At 47.4% G+C, this 18,100-nt stretch overlaps 1 protein-coding gene across 1 annotated transcript in view; it reads left to right on the top strand.

Annotated features, from left to right (window-relative positions):
- The window catches only part of LOC144828294 (uncharacterized), a 124,357-nt gene that overhangs the window by 31,524 nt on the left and 74,733 nt on the right, over positions 1–18,100 (top strand). The window contains exon 2 of the mRNA XM_078686374.1: positions 14,114–14,224. Within this exon, the coding sequence (XP_078542500.1) occupies positions 14,114–14,224 (111 nt within the window). The remainder of the gene's footprint in view (positions 1–14,113; positions 14,225–18,100) is intronic.

The raw sequence follows: 18,100 nt of genomic DNA, 5'->3' as shown, positions 1-18,100 counted from the left end.
TTGCACCATCAGGATTCAAGCAAGCCGGGCCGAAGACGGCTGAAATGCCAGAAACCGGTCCCCGGAAGCTTGTTTCCTTCCCAGTGTAAGAATTGGCTTTTGTAGTCTGGTCTGCCCTGTTCCCATGATGCACTGGGCCAGGGACAGACTAATTTGCATACAGCCAGGTTCTGAAACTGGGATGGTGCAATGAGCTAAAAAACGGTGTTGGATCTAGCCCTGATCTCTTGACTGGGTGAGAGTATTCTGCTTAATTCAGAGACTCTGTCCATCACCACCCCTTGTTGTAAAAACTTTTGTCCACCCTAAGCGTGGAAGGGTATACTCAGATGTGAGTCCCTTGCTCATTGCACCATCAGGATTCAAGCAAGCCGGGCCGAAGACGGCTGAAATGCCAGAAACCGGTCCCCGGAAGCTTGTTTACTTCCCAGTGTAAGAATTGGCTTTTGTAGTCTGTTCTGCCCTGTTACCATGATGCACTGGGCCAGGGACAGACTAATTTGCATACAGCCAGGTTCTGAAACTGGGATGGTGCAATGAGCTAAAAAACGGTGTTGGATCTAGCCCTGATCTCTTGACTGGGTGAGAGTTTTCTGCTTAATTCAGAGACTCTGTCCATCACCACACCTTGTTGTAAAAAAATTTGTCCAACCTAAGCGTGGAAGGGTATACTCAGATGTGAGTCCCTTGCTCATTGCACCATCAGGATTCAAGCAAGCCGGGCCGAAGACGGCTGAAATGCCAGAAACCGGTCCCCGGAAGCTTGTTTCCTTCCCAGTGTAAGAATTGGCTTTTGTAGTCTGGTCTGCCCTGTTCCCATGATGCACTGGGCCAGGGACAGACTAATTTGCATACAGCCAGGTTCTGAAACTGGGATGGTGCAATGAGCTAAAAAACGGTGTTGGATCTAGCCCTGATCTCTTGACTGGGTGAGAGTATTCTGCTTAATTCAGAGACTCTGTCCATCACCACCCCTTGTTGTAAAAAATTTTGTCCACCCTAAGCGTGGAAGGGTATACTCAGATGTGAGTCCCTTGCTCATTGCACCATCAGGATTCAAGCAAGCCGGGCCGAAGACGGCTGAAATGCCAGAAACCGGTCCCCGGAAGCTTGTTTCCTTCCCAGTGTAAGAATTGGCTTTTGTAGTCTGGTCTGCCCTGTTCCCATGATGCACTGGGCCAGGGACAGACTAATTTGCATACAGCCAGGTTCTGAAACTGGGATGGTGCAATGAGCTAAAAAACGGTGTTGGATCTAGCCCTGATCTCTTGACTGGGTGAGAGTTTTCTGCTTAATTCAGAGACTCTGTCCATCACCACCCCTTGTTGTAAAAAATGTTGTCCACCCTAAGCGTGGAAGGGTATACTCAGATGTGAGTCCCTTGCTCATTGCACCATCAGGATTCAAGCAAGCCGGGCCGAAGACGGCTGGAATGCCAGAAACCGGTCCCCGGAAGCTTGTTTCCTTCCCAGTGTAAGAATTGGCTTTTGTAGTCTGGTCTGCCCTGTTCCCATGATGCACTGGGCCAGGGACAGACTAATTTGCATACAGCCAGGTTCTGAAACTGGGATGGTGCAATGAGCTAAAAAACGGTGTTGGATCTAGCCCTGATCTCTTGACTGGGTGAGAGTATTCTGCTTAATTCAGAGACTCTGTCCATCACCACCCCTTGTTGTAAAAATTTTTGTCCACCCTAAGCGTGGAAGGGTATACTCAGATGTGAGTCCCTTGCTCATTGCACCATCAGGATTCAAGCAAGCCGGGCCGAAGACGGCTAAAATGCCAGAAACCGGTCCCCGGAAGCTTGTTTCCTTCCCAATGTAAGAATTGGCTTTTGTAGTCTGTTCTGCCCTGTTACCATGATGCACTGGGCCAGGGACAGACTAATTTGCATACAGCCAGGTTCTGAAACTGGGATGGTGCAATGAGCTAAAAAACGGTGTTGGATCTAGCCCTGATCTCTTGACTGGGTGAGAGTTTTCTGCTTAATTCAGAGACTCTGTCCATCACCACACCTTGTTGTAAAAAAATTTGTCCAACCTAAGCGTGGAAGGGTATACTCAGATGTGAGTCCCTTGCTCATTGCACCATCAGGATTCAAGCAAGCCGGGCCGAAGACGGCTGAAATGCCAGAAACCGGTCCCCGGAAGCTTGTTTCCTTCCCAGTGTAAGAATTGGCTTTTGTAGTCTGGTCTGCCCTGTTCCCATGATGCACTGGGCCAGGGACAGACTAATTTGCATACAGCCAGGTTCTGAAACTGGGATGGTGCAATGAGCTAAAAAACGGTGTTGGATCTAGCCCTGATCTCTTGACTGGGTGAGAGTATTCTGCTTAATTCAGAGACTCTGTCCATCACCACCCCTTGTTGTAAAAAATTTTGTCCACCCTAAGCGTGGAAGGGTATACTCAGATGTGAGTCCCTTGCTCATTGCACCATCAGGATTCAAGCAAGCCGGGCCGAAGACGGCTGAAATGCCAGAAACCGGTCCCCGGAAGCTTGTTTCCTTCCCAGTGTAAGAATTGGCTTTTGTAGTCTGGTCTGCCCTGTTCCCATGATGCACTGGGCCAGGGACAGACTAATTTGCATACAGCCAGGTTCTGAAACTGGGATGGTGCAATGAGCTAAAAAACGGTGTTGGATCTAGCCCTGATCTCTTGACTGGGTGAGAGTTTTCTGCTTAATTCAGAGACTCTGTCCATCACCACCCCTTGTTGTAAAAAATGTTGTCCACCCTAAGCGTGGAAGGGTATACTCAGATGTGAGTCCCTTGCTCATTGCACCATCAGGATTCAAGCAAGCCGGGCCGAAGACGGCTGGAATGCCAGAAACCGGTCCCCGGAAGCTTGTTTCCTTCCCAGTGTAAGAATTGGCTTTTGTAGTCTGGTCTGCCCTGTTCCCATGATGCACTGGGCCAGGGACAGACTAATTTGCATACAGCCAGGTTCTGAAACTGGGATGGTGCAATGAGCTAAAAAACGGTGTTGGATCTAGCCCTGATCTCTTGACTGGGTGAGAGTATTCTGCTTAATTCAGAGACTCTGTCCATCACCACCCCTTGTTGTAAAAATTTTTGTCCACCCTAAGCGTGGAAGGGTATACTCAGATGTGAGTCCCTTGCTCATTGCACCATCAGGATTCAAGCAAGCCGGGCCGAAGACGGCTAAAATGCCAGAAACCGGTCCCCGGAAGCTTGTTTCCTTCCCAATGTAAGAATTGGCTTTTGTAGTCTGGTCTGCCCTGTTCCCATGATGCACTGGGCCAGGGACAGACTAATTTGCATACAGCCAGGTTCTGAAACTGGGATGGTGCAATGAGCTAAAAAATGGTGTTGGATCTAGCCCTGATCTCTTGACTGGGTGAGAGTATTCTGCTTAATTCAGAGACTCTGTCCATCACCACCCCTTGTTGTAAAAAATGTTGTCCACCCTAAGCGTGGTAGGGTATACTCAGATGTGAGTCCCTTGCTCATTGCACCATCAGGATTCAAGCAAGCCGGGCCGACGACGGCTGAAATGCCAGAAACCGTTCCCCGGAAGCTTGTTTCCTTCCCAGTGTAAGAATTGGCTTTTGTAGTCTGGTCTGCCCTGTTCCCATGATGCACTGGGCCAGGGACAGACTAATTTGCATACAGCCAGGTTCTGAAACTGGGATGGTGCAATGAGCTAAAAAACGGTGTTGGATCTAGCCCTGATCTCTTGACTGGGTGAGAGTATTCTGCTTAATTCAGAGACTCTGTCCATCACCACCCCTTGTTGTAAAAATTTTTGTCCACCCTAAGCGTGGAAGGGTATACTCAGATGTGAGTCCCTTGCTCATTGCACCATCAGGATTCAAGCAAGCCGGGCCGAAGACGGCTGAAATGCCAGAAACCGGTCCCCGGAAGCTTGTTTCCTTCCCAGTGTAAGAATTGGCTTTTGTAGTCTGGTCTGCCCTGTTCCCATGATGCACTGGGCCAGGGACAGACTAATTTGCATACAGCCAGGTTCTGAAACTGGGATGGTGCAATGAGCTAAAAAACGGTGTTGGATCTAGCCCTGATCTCTTGACTGGGTGAGAGTATTCTGCTTAATTCAGAGACTCTGTCCATCACCACCCCTTGTTGTAAAAAATTTTGTCCACCCTAAGCGTGGAAGGGTATACTCAGATGTGAGTCCCTTGCTCATTGCACCATCAGGATTCAAGCAAGCCGGGCCGAAGACGGCTGAAATGCCAGAAACCGGTCCCCGGAAGCTTGTATCCTTCCCAGTGTAAGAATTGGCTTTTGTAGTCTGGTCTGCCCTGTTCCCATGATGCACTGGGCCAGGGACAGACTAATTTGCATACAGCCAGGTTCTGAAACTGGGATGGTACAATGAGCTAAAAAACGGTGTTGGATCTAGCCCTGATCTCTTGACTGGGTGAGAGTTTTCTGCTTAATTCAGAGACTCTGTCCATCACCACCCCTTGTTGTAAAAAATGTTGTCCACCCTAAGCGTGGAAGGGTATACTGTGGTAAATAAATAATTAATTACCGGTACTATTTTTGAATACATTAATAAAACAGATAGCTCAATAAATAAGAGGCAGGATCCGGGGAATCTGAGTCTCACAGGCTTTAATCAGGCACAAGGGAAGGGACAGGATCTGAACAGCCTGAAATAGAATGGCACGAGTGGCAGCTGCAACGTCTCATTAACAGTACAAGGTATATATAGTAAAACATTAGAATTACATTGCATACAGTAGGCGTAACAAGTGACAAGCGTAAGATAAGAACACATGGGCGTGAAAAGAAGGCGTGCACAGGGCGTGCACGAAGACATGTGATGAGAACGTCACAGAAGTGTCATAAAATGGGTGGATACATGGAGGGGGCTACCTGGGCAGCTGGAACCTTTAACCTAGTGGTGCGCGCAAACGGGCCATGACGTGTAACTGGGGAGAGCTGGGGGCTCTGACTTCTGTGCTAGAAGAGGAGACTAAAGTCTGCGATGTCAGGACGACATGTACCTATAGCATATCTGGTATCTTGTGTTTGGAGTACATGTTGACAGAATCTAAAAGTTATCAGAGCAAAGGCTACTGGACACTAAGGCTGGTGTAGGCATATATTCTACATGTATTGCGTGTGCTATGAATCTTCTATGAATATTAATACAGTAATTCACTTGCATGGAGACAGAAAGACTAGACTATAATTGAAGATGTTTATGCGGTTCGTTAGCTTAGGAATGTGAAGACGGAGAGCTGAACTGATAACTAGAGGCATAACATATTCTTGGCAGACAGGCAGGCAGAGCCAGGCCGGGCACTGCGCTGCGCGGCAGGAAGTAAGCGAAGGGTCAGGGATGCAGGTGGGGGCTGCATCGCTCCTCGGAATGGTTTCAGGAGACTGGAGCTTGAATCTGGTGTCCGAGCCCTTTTTGAGGCCTGGAAACGGGGACAATTCAATGAATAAACGTGCATAATGTAAAACGTTGGCAACATAGGCCTAATACTTGTTGCTTTCACGGGGACTGGAAACTGGCATACTAAAGTTGGACACAACTAGAATTGCGTCTTTAATCGATCATAGGGGGATATATGCATATCGATCATGCACATATTACATAGGATGTGGAACACGTAGGCACACATGACAAGGCAAAATTCAATTTTCCTCAATACTCAGATGTGAGTCCCTTGCTCATTGCACCATCAGGATTCAAGCAAGCCGGGCCGAAGACGGCTGAAATGCCAGAAACCGGTCCCCGGAAGCTTGTTTCCTTCCCAGTGTAAGAATTGGCTTTTGTAGTCTGGTCTGCCCTGTTCCCATGATGCACTGGGCCAGGGACAGACTAATTTGCATACAGCCAGGTTCTGAAACTGGGATGGTGCAATGAGCTAAAAAACGGTGTTGGATCTAGCCCTGATCTCTTGACTGGGTGAGAGTATTCTGCTTAATTCAGAGACTCTGTCCATCACCACCCCTTGTTGTAAAAATGTTTTTCCACCCTAAGCGTGGAAGGGTATACTCAGATGTGAGTCCTTTGCTCATTGCACCATCAGGATTCAAGCAAGCCGGGCCGAAGACGGCTGAAATGCCAGAAACCGGTCCCCGGAAGCTTGTTTCCTTCCCAGTGTAAGAATTGGCTTTTGTAGTCTGGTCTGCCCTGTTCCCATGATGCACTGGGCCAGGGACAGACTAATTTGCATACAGCCAGGTTCTGAAACTGGGATGGTGCAATGAGCTAAAAAACGGTGTTGGATCTAGCCCTGATCTCTTGACTGGGTGAGAGTATTCTGCTTAATTCAGAGACTCTGTCCATCACCACCCCTTGTTGTAAAAACTTTTGTCCACCCTAAGCGTGGAAGGGTATACTCATATGTGAGTCCCTTGCTCATTGCACCATCAGGATTCAAGCAAGCCGGGCCGAAGACGGCTGAAATGCCAGAAACCGGTCCCCGGAAGCTTGTTTACTTCCCAGTGTAAGAATTGGCTTTTGTAGTCTGTTCTGCCCTGTTACCATGATGCACTGGGCCAGGGACAGACTAATTTGCATACAGCCAGGTTCTGAAACTGGGATGGTGCAATGAGCTAAAAAACGGTGTTGGATCTAGCCCTGATCTCTTGACTGGGTGAGAGTTTTCTGCTTAATTCAGAGACTCTGTCCATCACCACACCTTGTTGTAAAAAAATTTGTCCAACCTAAGCGTGGAAGGGTATACTCAGATGTGAGTCCCTTGCTCATTGCACCATCAGGATTCAAGCAAGCCGGGCCGAAGACGGCTGAAATGCCAGAAACCGGTCCCCGGAAGCTTGTTTCCTTCCCAGTGTAAGAATTGGCTTTTGTAGTCTGGTCTGCCCTGTTCCCATGATGCACTGGGCCAGGGACAGACTAATTTGCATACAGCCAGGTTCTGAAACTGGGATGGTGCAATGAGCTAAAAAACGGTGTTGGATCTAGCCCTGATCTCTTGACTGGGTGAGAGTATTCTGCTTAATTCAGAGACTCTGTCCATCACCACCCCTTGTTGTAAAAAATTTTGTCCACCCTAAGCGTGGAAGGGTATACTCAGATGTGAGTCCCTTGCTCATTGCACCATCAGGATTCAAGCAAGCCGGGCCGAAGACGGCTAAAATGCCAGAAACCGGTCCCCGGAAGCTTGTTTCCTTCCCAGTGTAAGAATTGGCTTTTGTAGTCTGGTCTGCCCTGTTCCCATGATGCACTGGGCCAGGGACAGACTAATTTGCATACAGCCAGGTTCTGAAACTGGGATGGTGCAATGAGCTAAAAAACGGTGTTGGATCTAGCCCTGATCTCTTGACTGGGTGAGAGTTTTCTGCTTAATTCAGAGACTCTGTCCATCACCACCCCTTGTTGTAAAAAATGTTGTCCACCCTAAGCGTGGAAGGGTATACTCAGATGTGAGTCCCTTGCTCATTGCACCATCAGGATTCAAGCAAGCCGGGCCGAAGACGGCTGGAATGCCAGAAACCGGTCCCCGGAAGCTTGTTTCCTTCCCAGTGTAAGAATTGGCTTTTGTAGTCTGGTCTGCCCTGTTCCCATGATGCACTGGGCCAGGGACAGACTAATTTGCATACAGCCAGGTTCTGAAACTGGGATGGTGCAATGAGCTAAAAAACGGTGTTGGATCTAGCCCTGATCTCTTGACTGGGTGAGAGTATTCTGCTTAATTCAGAGACTCTGTCCATCACCACCCCTTGTTGTAAAAATTTTTGTCCACCCTAAGCGTGGAAGGGTATACTCAGATGTGAGTCCCTTGCTCATTGCACCATCAGGATTCAAGCAAGCCGGGCCGAAGACGGCTGAAATGCCAGAAACCGGTCCCCGGAAGCTTGTTTCCTTCCCAGTGTAAGAATTGGCTTTTGTAGTCTGTTCTGCCCTGTTCCCATGATGCACTGGGCCAGGGACAGACTAATTTGCATACAGCCAGGTTCTGAAACTGGGATGGTGCAATGAGCTAAAAAACGGTGTTGGATCTAGCCCTGATCTCTTGACTGGGTGAGAGTATTCTGCTTAATTTAGAGACTCTGTCCATCACCACCCCTTGTTGTAAAAATTTTTGTCCACCCTAAGCGTGGAAGGGTATACTCAGATGTGAGTCCCTTGCTCATTGCACCATCAGGATTCAAGCAAGCCGGGCCGAAGACGGCTGAAATGCCAGAAACCGGTCCCCGGAAGCTTGTTTCCATCCCAGTGTAAGAATTGGCTTTTGTAGTCTGGTCTGCCCTGTTCCCATGATGCACTGGGCCAGGGACAGACTAATTTGCATACAGCCAGGTTCTGAAACTGGGATGGTGCAATGAGCTAAAAAACGGTGTTGGATCTAGCCCTGATCTCTTGACTGGGTGAGAGTATTCTGCTTAATTCAGAGACTCTGTCCATCACCACCCCTTGTTGTAAAAATTTTTGTCCACCCTAAGCGTGAAAGGGTATACTCAGATGTGAGTCCCTTGCTCATTGCACCATCAGGATTCAAGCAAGCCGGGCCGAAGACGGCTGAAATGCCAGAAACCGGTCCCCGGAAGCTTGTTTCCTTCCCAGTGTAAGAATTGGCTTTTGTAGTCTGGTCTGCCCTGTTCCCATGATGCACTGGGCCAGGGACAGACTAATTTGCATACAGCCAGGTTCTGAAACTGGGATGGTGCAATGAGCTAAAAAACGGTGTTGGATCTAGCCCTGATCTCTTGACTGGGTGAGAGTATTCTGCTTAATTTAGAGACTCTGTCCATCACCACCCCTTGTTGTAAAAATTTTTGTCCACCCTAAGCGTGGAAGGGTATACTCAGATGTGAGTCCCTTGCTCATTGCACCATCAGGATTCAAGCAAGCCGGGCCGAAGACGGCTGAAATGCCAGAAACCGGTCCCCGGAAGCTTGTTTCCATCCCAGTGTAAGAATTGGCTTTTGTAGTCTGGTCTGCCCTGTTCCCATGATGCACTGGGCCAGGGACAGACTAATTTGCATACAGCCAGGTTCTGAAACTGGGATGGTGCAATGAGCTAAAAAACGGTGTTGGATCTAGCCCTGATCTCTTGACTGGGTGAGAGTATTCTGCTTAATTCAGAGACTCTGTCCATCACCACCCCTTGTTGTAAAAATTTTTGTCCACCCTAAGCGTGGAAGGGTATACTCAGATGTGAGTCCCTTGCTCATTGCACCATCAGGATTCAAGCAAGCCGGGCCGAAGACGGCTGAAATGCCAGAAACCGGTCCCCGGAAGCTTGTTTCCTTCCCAGTGTAAGAATTGGCTTTTGTAGTCTGGTCTGCCCTGTTCCCATGATGCACTGGGCCAGGGACAGACTAATTTGCATACAGCCAGGTTCTGAAACTGGGATGGTGCAATGAGCTAAAAAACGGTGTTGGATCTAGCCCTGATCTCTTGACTGGGTGAGAGTATTCTGCTTAATTCAGAGACTCTGTCCATCACCACCCCTTGTTGTAAAAATCTTTGTCCACCCTAAACGTGTAAGGGTATACTCAGATGTGAGTCCCTTGCTCATTGCACCATCAGGATTCAAGCAAGCCGGGCCGAAGACGGCTGAAATGCCAGAAACCGGTCCCCGGAAGCTTGTTTCCTTCCCAGTGTAAGAATTGGCTTTTGTAGTCTGGTCTGCCCTGTTCCCATGATGCACTGGGCCAGGGACAGACTAATTTGCATACAGCCAGGTTCTGAAACTGGGATGGTGCAATGAGCTAAAAAACGGTGTTGGATCTAGCCCTGATCTCTTGACTGGGTGAGAGTATTCTGCTTAATTCAGAGACTCTGTCCATCACCACCCCTTGTTGTAAAAAAATTTGTCCACCCTAAGCGTGGAAGGGTATACTCAGATGTGAGTCCCTTGCTCATTGCACCATCAGGATTCAAGCAAGCCGGGCCGAAGACGGCTGAAATGCCAGAAACCGGTCCCCGGAAGCTTGTTTCCTTCCCAGTGTAAGAATTGGCTTTTGTAGTCTGGTCTGCAATGTTCCCATGATGCACTGGGCCAGGGACAGACTAATTTGCATACAGCCAGGTTCTGAAACTGGGATGGTGCAATGAGCTAAAAAACGGTGTTGGATCTAGCCCTGATCTCTTGACTGGGTGAGAGTATTCTGCTTAATTCAGAGACTCTGTCCATCACCACCCCTTGTTGTAAAAATTCCTGAATGGTCTCAGCACAGACCTTTTATACCAATTATTATGCCCTAGGCACACATTTTCTCTTTGAAGTACATTATTGTTGGTCACTCCCAGGACGTGCACACAAAGCACTGTAGGATGACAAACCCACTTTTCAGTTTGTCCAGCCCAAAATTAATCATCAAACAAACCCATAATAAACATTCTTCTTTAGACAAGCTGGACAAGACCCATAATGAAAAGGCCCGCAGCCCACATCATAAATAGACCATAAAGAAGGAACAGAAACAGATAGGAGCAAGATAAAGGGGTGTGTGCGTGTACAATAAACATTGCAATGTCCTGCTCTTTGATCTCTATCTGACCAGCTGCCTAACAAGGAACTGGCTCAACGAGGTCAGCCTCGGGCAAGGGAGTCAGCTTTCGCCAGGTCATGCAGGAGTCAGCACAAACCCATGCTAAAGTTATGTCGTAAATACTTGTTCTGCCACAGTGAGGGCCTACTGTAAGGGCAATCCACAAAATGGCTGCCGTTCACAAAATGGTTTCAGTACCACAGTGATCCACTCCAGGACATCCTCGGTGCCCCAGAGTCCACGTGGCAGCGGAGACAAGGCACCCGATATCGACCTGATTGCGCCCAACATTGCCTGGTTCCTTCCTGGTTCCACCCTGGTCACTGACTCGTGACCCATACTCTGTCCCCTCTGCTTTCAGGTACTCTTCAACTTCGATCCACCCTTGGATCGCACCGGACACTTCTCTCCTGGACGCCTGCAGCATCTTCATCCTCAGGCACCATCGAACTGCGTGACGAAAGCCGGCACACTTTGGCACCTATGCACCCGCTTCCTGTGGGTGAGGTAACTTACTAGAGCCGGTGTTCTTACACTGGTACACACCTCTAGTGCCTAACTCTAAAGTTTGGTAGTCCTAGTCCAGTCGGAACAGAACTGTAGACATCATACATCAGGACAACTTCTCACAGTGGGGCTCTGCCAATTCATCACCTGCAGATGATCTTGTGTGGGGCTCTGCCGATTCATCACCTGTGGATGATCTTGTGTGGGGCTCTGCCGATTCATCACCTGTGGATGATCTTGTGTGGGGCTGTTCCGATTCATCACCTGCAGATGATCTTGTGTGGGGCTGTTCCGATTCATCACCTGCAGATGATCTTGTGTGGGGCTCTGCCGATTCATCACCTGCAAATGATCTTGTGTGGGGCTGTTCTGATTCATCACCTGCAGATGATGTTGTTTGGGGCTGTGCAGAGCTCATCATCTGCAGATGATCGTGTATGGGGCTGTGTAGAGTGTGTCACTTACAGGTGACCTTATTTGTGTGGCAGGGCAGAGCTCATCATCAAAAGATAATATTGTCAGTGATTATGTAGAGCCCGTCACTTACAGATGATCTTGCGTGGGGCTGTATAGATGTCATCATCTATAGATGAACTTGTGTGGGACTGCACAGAACTGATAACCTATAGATGATCTTCTCTGGGGCAGTATAGAGCTGAACATTTATAGATGATATATATTGTGTGGGGCTGTATGGAGCTGAACATCTATAGATGATCTTGTGTGGGGCTGTACAGCGCTGAACATCTATAGATGAACTAGTGTGGGACTGCACAGAACTGATCACCTATAGATGATCTTCTCTGGGGCAGTATAGAGCTGAACATCTATATTGTGTGCGGCTGTGTGGAGCCCTTCTCCCACAGACACACTGGTGTAGACTGAACAGAGCAGACACTCAGTCTCAGCCTCGGTAGAGGGTGCATTCACCAAATCTCACTGGTGCTCACATTCTGCATCCTTAATGTGTGTCCTGTGACTCACCTAAAATACAACCTGACTCCCTGCACACTGACGCTGGGTCCAACTGAATGAGTGATCCTTCTTGGGTGTGGTTGTTCACCTTGCTACTACAGGGCAGAGTCACATATGAGCTGTAAGTAGACTCTTCCACACATGAGCTTATTGGTTCCCCTACAGGGCGTCTCCACATTGGTTGGAGATCTTCCTGGTTTTTGTCTGCTTCTCTTGTCTATCTTCCCACCAGTCTTCACGCCCCAAAATATCTCTGGCCAGGAGATGGAATCAACACAGAGCCGGTCAAGGCTCCACTACATGAAAGTCCACAAGGAGATTAATGTACTCTCTCAAACGGCAGAGAACCTATAGCAACCCCCTTTACTGGATCCTGGATGAAGAAACTATTAAATACAGAAAATATTTAAACCCTTCACCGCAGCGTGAATTTTGCCGTGGCGCGTGGGGTTTGGAGGTGAGCATGGCGCTGCTGTGTTCATGACGGAACCACGCCGTCAAGAGTTACCGACGGCGTGTGCTCATGACGGTGTGGTTCCGTATTGGCCCCGCCCACTCATTGATTTGGCCGCACAGCCTGGGAATTAATGCCATGTGGGAGGAGCGGCAGCCGCATGACAGAACCACGCCGACATGGGCACACGCAGCCCATGACTCATGACGGTGTGGTTCCTTTATAAGCAGGCAAGGGGTTAAAAAATAGGTATCTTTGGCACGTCTATGCTTCATTTGAATTTCAAATTCTAATTCAAACTCATGAGCCTTTATCAAGCCTTTTTCATGTAGATATTGCACGGCCAGAAGGCCTTTTTCAAGTCTTTTTGTTGCAGCTACTACCCCAGTCGAAAGCAGTAGGATTTTTGCACACTTGCTGCCTTCCTTTCCTAGGGCTATCAAATACTCTTGAATTTCAAATTCTAATTCAAACTCATGTAAATTCAAGGGGTGAGTCTGTGTGAGCTGAAGCCGAAGCCCAGGTGGGCCTAATGGGCTACCTCTACTCAATGGAGTTGTAAAGGCCACTTCGGGAAGAAGCTGACCACAGCTCCCCATCGAGGCCCTTCTGTGGTACAAATCTTTACAGGGGTCATTTAAGAGCCTCATTCTTGGTCATCCCAGAAAAGCCATTAATGGGTATCCTGCTAAATCTGGAACACACTTATCAAGGGGGTGACGTTTGTGGGGACGGTGTTGGAGTTAGTGTTTACACACCAGGTCTTGCTCGTTTTTCCTTGGAGTTTCACACAGAGATGTTTGCTCTTTCAGCCTCCGAACTCTCTTTGTGAAAACCAATATCGTGTAATTCTGGTGGGTCTCTTGTAATCGACACCTGGATCTGTTACGTGGAATGTAGGCAAAGAAGTTGTTTTTCAAAGTGAATTAAAAAGTTCCACAATTTCTTGGGCCGGTAATCCAAAATGTGTAAGTGCTGTACCTGGGTAAAGGCTGTGGGCGAAAGCAAAACTGGTCCCCGCCCTACCGCTGCAGTACCCCTGGGAGACCATACAATGCTGTCCTCATCCAGGACCTGGTTCAGAGCAGCAAAGCTGGGTACAGGACACACCTGGCTACACGCAGATCCCAGGGCAGACAGGGCAACCGCCGCCCTTCCTCTCCTCCCACAAGGATCACAAACAGCTCCATGCCCACATCAACTGGAGGCAGCCAGAGGTCCTGGCCAGGAGCAGGGGTCCATGAACCCTCCCAGCCCTGCCATTGTCCACTTAGATACTGAAGCAGCTCCAGGGTTAGAGCGGTGCATGGTGGGGCTGTGCGCCCCCTCCCTCCTCACCCACATGACAGCAAGTAGTTGTAGACATGCTCTGCCCAACCTTGCCTTGCCACTCTCTGCCCCTCCTGCCCCCAGCCCTCCACCTATGACGCCACGACAACCCTGCTGAGACTTTGCAGCTGCTGAGAGCAAGCAAAAGCTCTTGCTGTATGTTACACTATCCTCTAAGGTGGCCAGTGTTTATGGGGTGGGCAGTCATTTTCCATTGTGGGGATAAAACTCAACACCAAATTCTTCTAAACTCATATGCAATCAGTTATGTGTAAACAATATGTAAGGCAAAATGAAGGATGGAACTAATGGAAGAGGAACAGCACTGTGGGAGCGCAGCACTTCTGCATATGTCACTTATGTTTGGTTTCTTTCCCTTTTCAGCTCACTCCTTGAAGTGCTATGTGTGCCCTCAAACCACTGGGAGCTGCGACACTCAGAGCACCTGCGCAGCGGGGTCAGATAAGTACTGCAACTCAATGATCCTCACATCAGGTAAGTGAGGTCCGGCTCGCCCTTAATTCATTTACTTCCAGCAGCTAACAACTCTTGGAAACTAAATATTAATCCCACCAAAAAACTGCTAGGGGGAATCACCTTAGAAGACATACGCAACATGGCGGCACAGGTGAACACAGTCGGCTCCTCCCACTTACACATGCTACGCATCTTCAAAACGATCTTCAGATGTATGCCCAAGAGCACTAAGTATTCTGCCAATCAAGCCCTGGTCACCAGCACACTTGACTACAGGAACGGAGTGTTTGTCAGAATCCCCAACCACCTCCTCAACCATCTTCAGACCATCCAGATTGCCACTGCTAGACTATTCCTGGATCTCCCATTGCACGTGCACATCACACCTCAGCTCAGAGATCGCCACCAGCTGCAGATACACAAAGAATGCCAATTCAAACTCCTCACACTCCCATACAAGGCCCTACACAACACTGGACCAGCCTACCTCAACTACCACCGCTACTTCCTCCAGCCCAGCAGACACCTACACTCTGCCTCACTCTCTCTCGCACACACCTTGCATCTGCAAAAGCAGAATAGGAGGCCAAGCCTTGACCTACCTCACACCCTGTGGAACACCACCCTCTACACACGGTGGCCTCCTACTCGCTTCTTGAAGTCTGCAAGAAGCTGAAAACCTGGCTCTTCAACTAACACCCAGGAGAAGACCTCCACACGTGCTCCAGCACCTGGACACCCCTCGGTGATAAGTCACACTTTACAAATCCTCATTACATCACTTAACAAAACATAACAAAACATCATTTTGCAATATTCTGAGCTTGATATTTTTAAATATTTCTTTCAAATATGCCTGCAGTGACAGCTCGACAGGTTTTCGTTAAATATTTTTATTTTCATGAACTAAATAAATTAATTTAGTTTTTTCCTCAGCAAAACCTATTTTTCTTTTTTTTACACCCGTTAACAAACAAAACAATTCCATTTATTAGGTTTTTTTGTAGAATTTTAGGAAATTAACGAAAGTAAACAGTTGCAGTGTTGTACAAACATAAACGCACAGGGGGCAGTTCAACAAGAAAGTGCCGCAGCGCGGCACCGCAAGCCCTTTGGCTGCACAACGCTGCAGCACTTTCAGAGCACAGGATTGTGACATATTTACAATAATATGTTGCATTCCTGTGCTCTCCCCTGCGCTGGCGCACAAACAGGCACTCTTGCACCAAGGACACCTCGCCATGGGGAGATTGTTTTGGTGCAGGAAGGGGGACTTTCCTGCACAAAAACAATCACTAAAGGCCTTTTCCTCTTTCAAAGCATGCTGTAGAATGCAGCATGCATTGAAAGAGGAAAAAAGAAGATGAAATGAAATCATTTCTCCTTGTTGCGCCTCCCTATGCCACCTCTAGGGCGGTGTAGCATTCTGTCGCAATTCCAGATTAACGATTTCTCATGAATCTGGAGATGTGTCTTGTTCCATGGGTGTTGCGTAGGAAGGATGTATGACATTACATCGCAAGTTTTACAACGCATACCATTACGACGCATAGTGCTTTGGGGTGCTGGATTGTGAATAGTTTAATTTACTATTCCAACTCCAGTCCCCGTGGATAGTAGGGAAGGTGTTGGATAGTACATTAAACCTATTCCCTATCCTAGAGCGTCCCCCAGCGCAATGTGTTGTAATGGTTTGCGTTGTAAAAGTTGCGTCGTAAAGGCACTGCGTGGTAAAAGTTGCGTTGCAAAGGATGTTTCCCGCGTGGGAACACCCACAGCAACACCAATGAAATGCCCCTTCAATGCAAAGTGTTGCATGTGGAGGGGCCGTATTTACAAAGAGAGAAAAAGTCACGCAGGGTGGCTTTTCTTGTCTGTGTAAATATGGAGGAGCCCCCTGCGCCTCCAGTACGCCATGAAAAGTGACGTACTGGTGGCTAAGGGGGCTTGTAAATCTGCCCCAGAATCTTTAGCTATAAATATTAAGGAATTACCAGAAAGATATATGCCAGAAAACTGAAGAACAGCTTTATTTGGGTTGAAGACATAAAATTTAGCTAGAAAAATTAAGGGTGTAAGCTCATTTTAAAGTAAGGATGTTGAATCTCGATTGTTCAAAGTTGTTTCCAGTGTCATATTTCACTTTGCCAAAGTTAGCAGTTTATCCCCCTGACCAGTTCAGGGACTTTATTTTTGAGCTGATAGAATCCACTCAAAGCCCAATGCAAGCCACAAGGTCAAATTCACTCTGAACATGAGGTATATCCTGAGCTCATACTCCACGTAAAAAGTTCATAGAGACAAGTTGTTCTTCACAGTTTTCTTCTTTATTCCAACGATTATGTATTTCTTCAGAGGAACAGAATTAGCTGCCACTAGCCAACACGTGTTTCGTCCTGTGTTCAATCAACCACGGACTTCCTCAGGGCAATTCATTATATGTTTCAAGTCCAAATGAAGTTAAAATTTGTTGAATATTCAAACGCGAATATAATTCCAAAATCGAAAGTGGATCTTATCTCTTCTTCCAATCGTCCGTAACAAAGGTTAGTTCAGTTTCCAATTACCGATATATCCTATGATTTTCGTATCCGCATTCTCAGTACATGCGACGCCTATGTACTGAGAATGCGGATACGAAAATCATAGGGAGCCGTCATGAGCATGGAAGAGGTTAAATGTCATGTGAAAGGGCAATCCGTGGTAAGTTTGAACAAAGGTATAGCGATTCATGATTGGAAGTTAAATACAAGGAGAAATAGCGATAGAGTCATGTAATAGATTGACAAACATCGGGACAAGTTTTAGAAGCAGGACAATGTGGGATAGTCAGATCATCAAAAGTCAAAAAGAATATACAAGTGGTAGAAGGCATATTGGGCGTAGACCGTACATTTAGAATCAGTTAACGGCATTGTGCGTTGCCGTTAAATTCACAGTACACATCGAGTTAAGTGCCGTGGATTGATAGTAAATGAATCACATATTTTCTGTGAAAAAGGTTGAACCGTGCATCATTGAAAAGGAGGGCGAGACAGGCGAACTAAGTCATCGTGCGTCGCCGGTAAAACCATTATGCATAATCAAATAAATACAAGGTGACAAAGTTCGTGTTTAGTACCATGGACCGGTAACAATTAAAAAAGGCATTTATACGGAGAATAGGAGCGAAATAGTAGCACATGAGCATGGCACATAAAACACAAAAGAACATTTCATTCAGGACAGTAATTTGATAAAGAAGAAAAAGTTTATATAGTTACAAGAGTGATATTCATGTTGTTTGGTCCGACAGGAATCAGGGTTTTTCAGGGAGAGAAGGAGGCGACGGTTGTTCAATGGCGCTAACGTAGGTTTTTAGTAGTGAGCCGAAGTGGTTATAACTCACTTGGGGCCAGATGTAGGAACCCTAATACCGGTCAGTAATGGCCGAAATTACAGAATTTTGGCTGTTACCGATCGGTATTAGTCATTTGGGATGTAGGTGGCTACATTTCAGATTCGGTAATTTACCGAATCAGTATTTAAGAATTCGGTAAATTACCGAATTCTTAAATACCGATTAGGTAAATTACCTAATCTGAAATGTAGGAAGCACTCAAGTGAGTACTTTTCACCTATACAGATTCCATATTTACCACCAACTACAAGTTGGTGGTAAATAACGAAAACTGTTAAAAAAGCAATTTTTTTTTTTTTAACAGGGCCATGTGGCAGACATACATGCCCTTAGGGCATGTATGTCTGCCACATGTGCACCCATGCACTATTCAGGGGTGCAAGAGGGTGTCAATGTGACACCCTGCCACCCTTGCAGGTCTTCCCCTTACTGATTCGGTATTTACTGAATCGGTATTCCCAAATCATTCCTATGGGCCTCCAGGCCCATGGGAA

This window comes from Lissotriton helveticus, chromosome 4_1, assembly GCF_964261635.1.
Source record: "Lissotriton helveticus chromosome 4_1, aLisHel1.1, whole genome shotgun sequence".
Taxonomy (NCBI): Eukaryota; Metazoa; Chordata; class Amphibia; order Caudata; family Salamandridae; genus Lissotriton; species Lissotriton helveticus.
This window is presented reverse-complemented; position numbering and strand designations above follow the sequence as displayed.